The 12,946-nt window shown below is 40.9% G+C and overlaps 1 protein-coding gene across 11 annotated transcripts in view; it reads left to right on the forward strand.

Moving 5' to 3' along the window:
• Positions 1-11,238, forward strand: part of STAMBPL1 (STAM binding protein like 1) — a 51,121-nt gene extending 39,883 nt beyond the window's left edge. For 10 of the 11 annotated variants that reach the window (XM_042239095.2, XM_027960215.3, XM_042239091.2 and 7 more), the window contains 6 exons: positions 1,058-1,433; positions 3,092-3,216; positions 5,617-5,754; positions 7,932-8,044; positions 9,545-9,644; positions 10,919-11,238. In XM_042239095.2, coding sequence (XP_042095029.1) covers positions 1,058-1,433; positions 3,092-3,216; positions 5,617-5,754; positions 7,932-8,044; positions 9,545-9,644; positions 10,919-10,975 — 909 coding nt within the window. In that variant the 3' untranslated portion in view covers positions 10,976-11,238. The other variant, XM_060404931.1, reaches the window with a different exon arrangement.
• Positions 11,239-12,946: the final 1,708 nt, after the last annotated feature.

Raw genomic sequence — 12,946 nt, forward strand, 5'->3', positions numbered from 1 at the left:
CCCACCTCGCTCCTGCCTCCTAGTAGCTCCCAAAGTTTAGTTTTCAACAGAATTATTTGGGAAGCTTCTTAAAGATTAATTCTCTGACCCTAGATATTTTTGTTAAGGCTGGGGAGTTTGGGAATCATCATTTTTAACAAAGTTCCTATTAGTTTGTTCTGATAGAGATGATGACCCCATTCTGAGAACCACTTTTTAGGGATACCCCCTTCTCCATTAAGTCCCAGCACTATGACTTCAAGAGTCCAATGCAAAAGGGTTCAAGGGTGGTACTGTCCCTAAGAGCTTCGGATGATGATGACAGTGTTCTCTCTGGCGCTGTCTCATAGGGGAGCCACTAACCTGGGTGCTTAACACATGGCTAGGGAGACTGGGGGATTGAATTTCGGATTTCATTTTATTTTAATTAAATTTCAATAGTCACATGTGGCTAGTAGCTACTATACTGGACAGTGCAGTCTAGGGTAATATGACCCTTCTGTGAAATGGTCTGATCAGCCAGGCTATGCAGACAGTCCTGGCTTTGATTTTCTAGTATTTAAAAACACAGGAGGATGGAGGGAACTTGATTATCCTGGCTCATCTCTGGTAAAATATGAATGGACTCCAAACTGCTCCTGAAATCGGATTAAGGGGCTTTTGCCACTATGTTCCCACTCCAGTACTCTTGCCTGGAAAATCCCATGGACGGAAAAGCCTGGTAGGCTACAGTCCATGGGGTCGCAAAGAGTTGGACATGACTGAGCAACCTCACTTTCACTTTTCGTTTTCATGCATTGGAGAAGGCAATGGCAACCCACTCCAGTGTTCTTGCCTGGAGAATCCCAGGGATGGCGGAGCCTGGTGGGCTGTTGTCTGTGGGGTCGCACAGAGTCGGACATGACTGAAGCGACTTAGCAGCAGCAGCAGCAGCCACTATGTTATATATTTCTCTGGTGGTCTCAGGAGTGTCCCTGTAGGCATGTGGGAATATATAGCTGTGTCTCCTGGGAGATTGAAAGCATCTGCTTTTTTGGCCTGGAAACTAACCTTTTCCTGTGGCAACCACATTTTCTAGAACAAATACAAAGCTGAAATCCTCAAAAAACTGGAGCATCAGAGGTTGATTGAGGCGGAAAGGAAGAGGATCGCCCAGATGCGCCAGCAGCAGCTGGAGTCAGAGCAGTTTTCGATTTTTGAAGATCAGCTCAAGAAGCAGGAATTAGCCCGGAGTCAGGAATTAGCCCGGAGTCAGCTGCGAAGCCAGGAAACGCCGGCACTGTCAGAGCAGATCGATGGCAGTGCTTTGTCCTGCTTTTCCGCACACCAGAACAATTCCTTGCTGAATGTACTTGTAGATCAGTCTAATAAAAGTGACGCAACCAGTTATGCTGGCCACTCACCTCCCGTCAACAGGGCCTTAAAGCCAGCTGCCACTCTAAGTGCTGTTCAGAGTAAGTGATACACGCCCACAAGACATGCAATCACCTCTTTTTTGGTTTGTTTGTTTTTCATTTTTTTTTAATTTATTTATTTTTAGTTGGAGGATAACTGCTTTACAATATTGTGTTGGTTTCTGCCATACATCAACGAATCAGCCATCGGTATACATATGTCCCCCCTTCTTGAGCCCCTCTTCCCACCTCCCACCCCATCCCACCCCTCTTGGTTGTCACAGAGCACCAGATTTGAGCTCTGTGGGTCATACAGCAAATTTCCACTGGCTATCTAATTTTATATATGGTGATGTATATGTTTCAATGCTACTGACTTAATTTGTTCCATCCTCTCCTTCCCCTCACTGTGTCCACAAGTCTGTTCACTATGGAACCGTATTTCTGTGACATTTGGGCAGGGTCTACTCATTTTATCATGAGCCGTAGTAGTTCCCCTGTATTATGTGGTATGAATGACTGTGTCATCTGCGTTTTGCTATATGTAACCTTAACATTCAGGAAATGTGATTTGCCCCCTGATAGAGCAGAGACTCAGAGAAGGCAGTGGCACCCCACTCCAGTACTCTTGCCTGGAAAATCCCATGGGCGGAGGAGCCTGGTAGGCTGCAGTCCACGGGGTTGCGAAGAATCAGACACGACTGAACGACTTCACTTTCACTTTTCACTTCCATGCCTTGGAGAAGGAAATGGCAACCCACTCGTGTTCTTGCCTGGAGAATCCCAGGGACAGGGGAGCCTGTTGGGCTGCTGTCTCTGGGGTCGCAGAGTCGGACATGACTGAAGCGACTTAGCAGCAGCAGCAGCAGAGCAGAGACTGCATAATAAACAAGATTATATTTGATCATGGTACAGATATTTTAGAAGAGAAAAATTCTGAGCATTTTTTTCATTCATGTATTTTAATCAAGAAACACATACATCCTAAAAGGTAAACACTTAACACTGGAGAAGAAAGAAGATGCTGGCAAACTTGTTTGTCCAGAACTTTGCTCAGTCATTAAATGTAAATATTTAGCATTTCCCTGGCCCAGGAGGCCCCACACACATGGGTGTTTAACCTCCCAATGGATTATGTGTCTCTGCCAAGAATTAGTGCTGCTTGGGACTGTTACATCAGTGCTGGCAGGTTTCCCAAACCAAGTGGGAAAATTTCCCAGCAAACACTGTCAGATGGAGTTTGTCTTTCTTTTTGTTTGGAAAGACTTACGATATGCAGTCATGCTGTAAATTACTCTACTGCTAGTTATTGCTGAAAACATGGTGCTATCACTTAATGACGACCAACTCCCATAAGATAGAAGCAACACACGGCAAACACGAAAAAGAGTATCCTAAGGCTTACAGAACAGGAGACGTGTTGTCTGCAGCTTCTGCGCTTTGTGCCAAGTGAAAACAGCACGCACGCATGTGAACAGTGGATCTAAGACCCCACGATGGAAAAGCGCTTGCACCTTCCCACTTACACACGATCTGTATGCAAAGGGCAATTCTACCTTCCTTCTGGTCACTGTTCACTTTGATAAGTTTTAAAACAAAATGCAGGGAGGGGAGCACCAGATAATTTCATTTTTAGAATTTATATTTATCTGTAGTCACTTGAGGGATGGGATGTAAGGTGTGTTTTTTTAGCTTTTTCTCCCTTTTCTGTTTCTTAGATTTCGTGGTTGAAGGACTGAGATGCGTCGTTTTATCAAGAGATCTTTGCCACAGATTTCTGCTGCTGGCAGAATCCAATACAGTGAGAGGAATAGAAACCTGTGGAATACTCTGTGGGAAGCTGGTATGGACTGTGTTTCATGTCTTCTCTGCACAGGATACTGTCAGTAAAACTGGCTTTCTTGTGATGAGTTGAGCAGAACAAAAACATCCTCAGTGTCATTATGAAATTACCTGTATATAGATTAATGTGATAAAAATACTGTCATTAATGGAATTATCCTTTTAGAAAATAGATCACAAATCTCAGGGAGGCTATAAAGTTTGTTGTAAAGAACTAATCACACTGTAAATTAAGTCTTTGTTTAGAAAAAGGGGGGTTTTCAGATTTCCAGAACTGTCTAGTTTTCTAAATCAGATTTCCCTTGCAATTGTTAGTTTTGGATGTATTCCTATAATTAACTCAACTTGCTTGTAAGTGATAATCTTGCCACCCTTTTTCAGGTATGTGATGAATAAAGCTAGGGTGGTGTTGTTTTCTTTAAAGCAGTGGTTTCAGCAAACCGCAATCACATAGCACCGGTCATATTTAAGTATGGAAGATTTTATCAGAAATAAGTGATGAAAGACAATGTCAAACTAGAAGGAGATAAAAGAGAGAAGAAGCGTATATTTTTCTACTTCAAGAAAAATATACTCTCTTTGGGGTATCAGTTTATATTTCTGAATCCAGGCACATTTTCATTCCTAAACATTTACTTGAGGACTGTTATTTAATGATATGTTTCATTCCCTGGTGGCCTAGAGGGTAAAGCGTCTGCCTGCAATGCGGGAGACCCGGGTTCAATCCCTGAGTCAGGAAGATCCCCTGGAGAAGAAAATGGCAACCCACTCCAGTACTCTTGCCTGGAAAATCCCATGGAAGGAGGAGCCTGGGAGGCTGCAGTCCATGGGGTCGTTAAGAGTCAGACACGACTGAGCGACTTGACTTCACTTTCATTCAACACACATTCTCCTACTGTATTCCAGTGTTGCGTCATCATGGTTTCCTCCAGGCAGAGGAGGCAGAGAAGATAAGCACAGAATAACCTGTCGTTTCCTCCCCACAGCCACCTTCTTTGCCCTGCAGGGAGGCAGTATGCTATGGCTGTGTCTTCCCCAAGACCACATGTTGTGCTTAGTTTGATTGATCCATTCATTCTACATCCATCCCTTCATCAAACAAATATTCACAGGCCCTGCTCTAGATGTTGGCATTCAGAAGCCTGCAACAGCCACAGTCTTGCCTCATGATACCTGTATGATGCTTATAAAGAACCAGACAGATGACTAATTATAAATGGAGCTGGGTGCTCTCAGTGGAAGTGTAGGGTATCCTGGGAAGGTGTATGGTGGTCCAGTGGCTAAGACTCTGCCTGGCTTCTATCCCTGGACCAGGAGCTAGATCCCACATGCAGCAACTAAGACCCAGTGCAGCCAAATTAAAATGAATAAATGATTTTTTAAATTAAAAAAAAAAGGGGGCTTCCCTTGAAAGGTAATATTTACATTATATATATTTAGAATACATAAAGTTAGCCATGAAAGGAGGGGCTGGGGTGGAGGGAAGTGTTATAATCAAGGTCACAGGAATAGTGCCCAGTTTGCAGAAGCATCCTGAGAGCAGAGACAGGATGGTGCTGTCAAAGGAGGGATAGCTCCTCACTGCACAAACATCTCTTATCTGAGGATCCTATCACTACAACCCTCTTCCTTTCAACTCTTTATCTTTTACCTGAGAGGATAAAGGAGGGGAAGGGAGTCACAGAGGGTGAGATGTTGGTTGGCATCGCTGACTCAATGGACATGAGTTTGAGCAAACTGTGAGAGATAGTGAAGGATAGGAAGGCCTGGCGTGCCACAGTCCATGGGGTCGCAAAGCGTCCGACGTGATTTAATGACTGAACAACAACAAAGGGATAAAAGATTTTTTTCTTTCCCCTTTATCTAACTGCCTATCCAAAACAGTGTCTTAACTGTGGAAAATCCCTGTGAATCCTACCCCGCAATAGTAAAAGAAAGTCTTGAGTCTTCAGGTGAAATTAAATAATAAGAAAGACCATCAACCTTCACAAACCATTAGAAATTGTCCTTCAATAAAACCACAGACTTATTTAATGACCATCTCCCCTTCCAGAGAAACCTGCTGTTATCTTATTCTGATTTTTCTATGGCAGTTCTAATGCAGCGTTTTACTTACTATCTAAACTTCCTGGGATCAGCCCAGGATACTGATTCCTATTTATGATACATTGTTCTGTTGTGAAAATGGGTTTCAAGCGCCAAACAATTGACTCTCAATGTTTTTGGTAAATGGTCCGTTTTCAGGTCTGGGCCTTTGTTTTTGAATTGTGATGTGGGTTGGGAGGAGGATGTAAGTGGTGGGTGCTTTCTAGTCTTATTAAAACATTACACTTCCTACTCAGGCTTTCTTTTTTTTTTCCCTCTCAGGTGTTTATTATTCTCTTTGCTCTTCGTTTTTCAGACACATAATGAATTTACTATTACCCACTTAATAGTGCCAAAGCAGTCTGCAGGCCCAGACTACTGTGACGTGGAGAATGTAGAAGAATTATTCGGTGTTCAGGATCAACACGATCTCCTCACCCTGGGGTGGATCCATGTATGTTCGACCTTTTGGGTTTTAGGTTGTTGTTGGTGTGTGTGTGTGTGTGTGTGTGTGTGTGTGTGTGTGTGTGTGTGTGTGTGTGTGTGTGTGTAAGGCTTTTTTCCTCCTGGAGGAATTTCAGCTTAATTGAAATAATGTATTATTTTTCATTTTTCCAGGTGTAATAAATGTCATCATATTAAAGCATTTTCTTCAATGTGAGGCAGTGTCTAAATATGTCAAATCTGGATTTGGAGAGGGCTATTATAAATATGCTTTTTTCCTACCATTCCAAGTTAAAAGAGAAACTTTTGGAAGTCAGGTTGGCTTGTCTTAATGATTTCCTGTAGTCTAATACAGGCCTGGGCTTCCCTGGTGGCTCAGAGGGTAAAGCGTCTGTCTGCAGTGCTGGAGACCTGGGTTCAATCCCTGGGTCGGGAAGATCCCCTGGAGAAGGAAATGGCAACCCACTCCAGTATTCTTGCCTGGAAAATCCCATGGACTGAGGAGCCTGGTAGGCTACTGACCATTGGGTCACAAAGAGTCGGACACAACTGAAGTGACTTCGCTTTCTTTCACTTTCCGTCTAATGTGATTAGACAATTATTAATATTCCTTTTCCACTGGCTGTGGGTCTAAAGTAGATTAAGAAAATTTCTGAAAATGTTTCTTGTAAACAATGTTTGTACTTGTCAAACAGGGACCATACACTCCACTGTATAAAGACCTCCTCTACAGGCCACAGATATTTGTGCCGTTGCTTATATAGCCACAGAGTGGGACCAAAAATTTGTGTTCCAACATTTACCAAGCCACCATAGAAGCAGGACAGGGCTTACAAATCGAAAGACATGAATTTAAATATCAGCTCTGCTAAGAATTCACTGTAGGAATGTTGGCAAGTGATTTAAGCAATCTCAGCATCAGCTTTTCTTCCATAAAATGGGGACATAATAATGGACTTCGTATGTCAGTGAATTTCTCAACACATTTTCTTCTAGGGACCCAGAATATTGAAGCAATTGTTATTGGTGATGATACGGTACTTTTACTATCCTTTTTTTCCCTATTTGGTGAACATTTTTCCATCCAGTCTCACACTGGGCCTGGGGTAGGAACAGGTCGTCTCACCAAAGACTGAGAAAGAACTACCTTTTATTTTGCTTGCTTTATAGAGAAGTATTTAATAACAATATTAAAATAACAGTAACGGCAATAACATCAATCATAACAGCTAATGATTTTGACAGCTTTCTGTGTACTGGGCACTGTTCTATGAATTTTACATTGGTTGTCTCACTTAATTTTCATAGTAATCCCATTAAGAAAATTATTATTATCATTATTTTACAACTGATGACATAGGTATAAGGATGTTAAAGAATTTTTTAAGTTTTTTGCTTACAACTAGTAAGTGAGGAAGCCAGGACCCAGCATGAATACGACCTTGGATTCATGATTTAAGTGGTCACATTCCTTTTCGAAAGTGGTTGGAGTTTATTGTGAATTTGAAAATCATTATGAGTGCATGTATTTTTCATAGTCAAATATAGACTTCTGATTTGCCTCTCATAAACACTTCCAAAACCCAGAAGATAGTTCTTTTAATTTATAATCTCCCCTTTCCTCTCATCATCCAAGATGAGCACCAAACATCTTCAACAGCTCTGAGAATTCCTTTCTCTTATTGTAGGGGGTGGAGATCCATGAAAGGACACCAGCTTAGTGGGATATATTTAGCAAGAATTTTCCTTCTGAGTCCACAGTTTCATATCTTAGGTATCTTGCAGTATCTTGCAGTATCTTCTGTTCCTTGCAGACAAGTTACTTAAAGGAGCCTCAGGATCTTTATACATAAAACTGAGATATTAATAATAAGTATCTCCCAGATGAGTTGCAATGATTAATTGAGGATCTGTTTAAAGCCTCTGGCAAATCTCCAGTTTTATCTTTCCCAATAAGCAGAAAGTATATAAACATTCCCAAGAGTCTCTTTTCAAAGTCATAGTTATTCCATAGATGTATGAAGGGAAGGATTATTTCAGTATGACATTTTTCAAAATCCTTATTTGATTAGTGGTGGTAAAAAAGATAAAGCAAATAGCTAGAGTTTTTTCTTGGAATGGGCTCTGGTTTTGGTTAAGACTTATCGGTTGCTTGTTCAGTAAGATTGTCCTCTTTTCTTTTTATAGACACATCCAACCCAGACTGCATTCTTATCCAGTGTTGATCTCCACACTCACTGTTCCTATCAGCTCATGTTGCCAGAGGCCATTGCCATCGTCTGTTCACCAAAGCATAAAGAGTAAGTGGAACTCAAGAGGGTGTAAGTAAGGCTTCGTCTGGGGCTGCTGGGTTCAGGGGTGCCCACACACCAGGCTGAAGCCCTTGGATAAGCCGTACACCGTGCCCTTAGGGAAGAGAGATCGGCTTCTGCTGGCTTCCAAATATGTGTAGCTCTGCGGTCTTTTGCTTTTTAAGGTCTTTTCCATGGTAGAATTACCATAGAATTCTTTCTTTACTTAATGTGACCTTGAAGTGGATAAACCAGATGTTTCAGTTTGCCATTTGGGATCCTGGTTCTGTTGTATGATTTCTTTTGTGAGAAGATGTCCAGCTCAGGGAATTCCCTGGTGGCCCAGTGGTTGGGACTCCACACTTCCATTCGTGGGGGCATGAGTTCGATCCCTAGTCAGGGAACTAAGATCCTCTTCCCACACAGTGTGGCCAATAAAAAAAGAAAGAAAGAAAATGTCCAGATTTCGTTTAATTATCTCCAAAGTCTTAAATCTTGGGGACGATGATTATTGCAGCACAGTTATGGGCAGAGGAGTCAGCCATGGAATCCCAGCTTGATTAGCGACCACTGTGAGCCTCCGTCTTGTCAGATCCCTGATACCTGCCCATCACAGATTAATATGAGGGTGAACCGAGATGATAGTTTATGTAAAGGGCTTAGCATGGTGCCTGGAACTATAGCCAGCACTCAATACATATTTGCTGTGACTGTATAAATATCAGTTATACCTTAGAAATACTGCAGATGCAGTCCCAGACCACCAGGATAAAGCAGCTACCGCAAGTCACATGAATGTTTTGGTTTCCCAGTGCACATAAAACTTTGGTTCACACTGTAGCCTGTTAAGCGTGCGATAGCATTATGTCTGAACACTGTACAGACCTTACATTTTAAAAAAACATATTACTCATAAATGCCATCATCTAAGTCTTCACCAAGTCAGAGAAGTAACAGCAAAGATCACTGATCATGCTTTTCCGTAACAAATACAATAACAAGAAAATTTGAAGTATTGTGAGAATTACCAAAATGTGACAGAGAGATTTGAAGTGAGCAGATGCTGTTGGGAAAATGGCTCCGGTAGACGTGCTTAATGAAAGATTGCCACAACCCTTCAATTTGTAAAAAACGTAATATCATTAAAGGGCTGTAAGTGAAGTGCGGTAAAATGAGTGTGCCGGTCATTTTATGTATGACGGCATACACGATAGATAGAGGATAGAGATATCCGTCACTTGTAATTTCTCCCATGGGGTCTTGGCTTTTCCTCTGAGGTGTCCCACTGCCCCGTTACTGTCCTTCGGGCGCTTGGCATTAGCACTGGTACCTCCGGTCTTCCTCTAGGCCACCAGCACAATATTGATTTAAAAAAAACTGTAAAGTTTATAGTTTGTAGCTTCTTTCTCCATTCCATTAGAGGAATATGTATGCATGTGCCGTTCAAATAAAACATCTGCAAATCCCAGATGATCCTTAATTTTTGTACCTTTTTTCCCTAAAATTTAGCACCGGCATCTTCAGGCTCACTGACGCTGGCATGGTTGAGGTTTCCGCTTGTAAAAAGAAGGGCTTTCATCCACACACCAAGGACCCCAGGCTGTTCAGTGTGAGTAGATAGACAATGCTGATTATTTTCTGTGCACAGTATTTACTTTTCACCCCTTCCTTTTTTAAAAAATTGAAAATTGAAATATAGCTGATGTAATATGTTAGTTTCAGTTGTACAATTTAGTAACATTTTCATACTTTATGAAATGATCACCACAGTAAGTCTAGTACCATCTGTCCCCATACTAAGTTATTACAATATTATTGACTATATTCCTTATGCTGTATGTTACCCCCCTGTGGCTTAAAAAGATGTGGCATTGTGTATGTACACACACACACACACACACACACACACACACACACACACACACACATATGCACACAGTGAAATATTATTCAGCCATAAAAAAATAAGATCTGTCATTTGCAACAACATGGATGAACTATAGGGTATTATGCTGAGTGGAATAAACCATACAGAGAAAGAGAAATACCATATGGTTTCACTTACATGTGGAATCTGAAAAACAGAAATAAAACAGAGTAATAGATACAGAGAACAAATGGGTGCTTGACAGAGGGTAGGGGGTTTGCAGGGTGAAATAGATGAAGATTAAGAGGTATAAATCTCCAGTTATAAAACAAAGAAGCCTCTGTTTTTTAAGAGAGAAATAGTAGCAGTATGATATAGGATAAAACCCTTTATTGCTTGGTTTAGAATTTCCTTATCTCACAAACTTAATCAAAGTCTTTGTATTTCCTTCTGATGTCTTGTCATTATTATTTTATTGACAAAGGAAAGAGTATTTCTGTAGCAGAGTTAATTACATATATAAAGTTTCCTTCCCATCATGGTATATATGTGTGTCTATATATATTTAAACAATCATAGTTTTCTTTGGAGTCCCCCAAAGCAAGCAGTTATTAAAGAAAATGAGATTAAATGTGTCTTGAATTATTACTGCTTGATACAACCAAATTAGTTTTTCATAGCAGTTCAATGAAAACCGTAGTCCCGTTTTTTGATGAGCTTCGTATAACTCCAGAGTAATATTATCTGAATACATCTCTTTCTGTTTGCTTGGCTGTTCCCTGTCTGAGACATCAGAGAAACATGATTTTGAAGTTAGGATTTATTTAACATGAAAGCTACTTGGCGCCTTCTGTAAATATTTTCTTGCTGTTGAAAGTGAGGAGATATGGTCAGGTTTGTTCTGAGTGGAAATATTTTTCAAAATTAGGAACATTTTAAAATCAGGAAATTCATACTCCTCCTCTAGAGAGAATCATGTTAAACATTATGAGCTAAAGCCAGTCTTTCTTTCCTAGGTCTGCAGACATGTGCTGGTGAAAGACATAAAGATAATCGTGCTGGATCTGAGGTGATACGTTCTGCAGATTAGCACCCTCCACGCCAGACGCTTACCATGGACCCGTGGTTGCCAGATTTTCTTAAGATGTTTCCAGAAATGACTGATATTTTATATTTATACATTTTAGATCAGAGAGTTTGATATTTATTACTTTTGCACATTTTGACGCTTTATTTTTGGGTTGCTTTGTCTTAAAAGAGATTACAGTGGAGTTGTCAGTACCTATTAGTGTGCCTGGATACTATGACCACATAATAAATTGTGCTGCAAACAACATGTCTGATTTTAAGCTTATTTTTTGGATGTATAGTTGATGTACAGTATTATGTAAGTTTCAGGTGTACAACATAGTCATTCATAGTTTTTAAAAGTTATACTGTCTGGTATTTTGAGAGACCTCTGCATGAGTTTTTAGAGCTTCAGATGTTTCACTATTTTTTTTCCCCTGTAAAATGCAGTTCCAAACAAATTCTGAGTACCAGGTGATCTCTAGGACAGGCCATCTGTTTCTGCAGATTCTCCCTGTGGGTGGTCAAGAAGAGTGTGAGAAGAAATACAGCTGCAGACAAAGTTGAGTCCATCCTGTGATTTTCAGTGCCAGGGAATCCTGGCTTAGAGTCTGCCGTCAATTTTAGTGTAGGAGACCAGGGCCTGAGCTACTATCCAGGGGTCAGGTGTCAGAGGGCCTGAGATAACCTGTGATTCATGAACTTGATTTAGAGGAGTAAGAGCAGAGACACTTGAGAGAGGAATAAAAAAAGGCTCAGATGGAAGCATAAAACCTATTTCTGTGGAAGTCAGTGGGGTGACAGGGAGAAGAATGAGGCATAGGAAATCCTGATAATTCTCAACCAAAAAGAAGAAATACAATCATTTGGAAAGAACATTTGTAATTAAAATGTCTATATAAACCAAGGCACAGGGAATAGGAAGAAAAATGTTTAAACTGAATAGGGTATTATGAATACAATGGGCTTAGAATGGGGTTTGTGACTGGGACCTGGATAATAAAAGTGTTTACCTGGATTGAAAGATAATGGAAAGATAGAAGGAAAGAGGAAATGATGGAGTGTGTTAAGTTGAATTGGTAGGAAAACCTTGAGAGTGGAAACATTATGAAGAAAATTTAGCCCAAAAGAAGGAGAAGAAAGGAAGGCAAGCTAACCTGATCTAATTTCTCTTTTTAAAGTCTTGCCTGTCAACCACAGCTTTCCCGAAATTTACCTTCCTCCTGGCATGGTATCCTAAATGCTCTTGTCTGCATGTACAAGCTTCCACTGTTCAGTGCCAGGACTTCTGTAATCCTTGAAGGAATACTCCCTACACTCTGTGCTTAGATGAAAGGACATTCCTCCTCCTTTCGTCTGCTCCCTTATACAGGTATCATGGCAGCCAGCTTTTACTCCAGTTCTCATTCACTGTGGGCAGCTCAGTGGCTTGTTTCTGCCTATGACAACTTATGGGCTTGGAAAGTTGTTTCCAGACCCCGGAAGCAGATCTTTGCCTGCTCAAAGCACGAGACTTGAGACCATAGTCTCTGTCAGCTAAGGGCAAATGACCTCTGTGAACCTGGCTCCACAAACAACCCACTTTCCCCGGAGTGATGCTGTCCTCAACATCTTAGAATTTAAGGACAGTGTGATCCTGACATACTTGATCACAGGAAAACATTATATAACTTATTCAAGTAAAAATAACTGTTAGGACTGGGCAGAACTGAGAAATGAATATCCTCAGAGTAGAAACCAAAGAGGAAGAGATCACAGGATGTGAGATGAGAAACATCTGATGAAAAAACTATGGCCTTGAAATGGTGTCTAGAGATAGAAAGGGCTCAACTGAAAGCCCAGAACTTTTAGCTTCTTAGCTTTCTGGAGAGAACAGAAAGAGCTACTATGACCATTTGGAGCCTATTATATCCCTTCTGAATAGCAAATTAGACAACTCATTTTTCATTAAAAAGATTATGTCTCCTAAAGGAGTG

This window comes from Ovis aries, chromosome 22 (genome assembly GCF_016772045.2).
Source record: "Ovis aries strain OAR_USU_Benz2616 breed Rambouillet chromosome 22, ARS-UI_Ramb_v3.0, whole genome shotgun sequence".
In the NCBI taxonomy this organism is placed as follows: domain Eukaryota; kingdom Metazoa; phylum Chordata; class Mammalia; order Artiodactyla; family Bovidae; genus Ovis; species Ovis aries.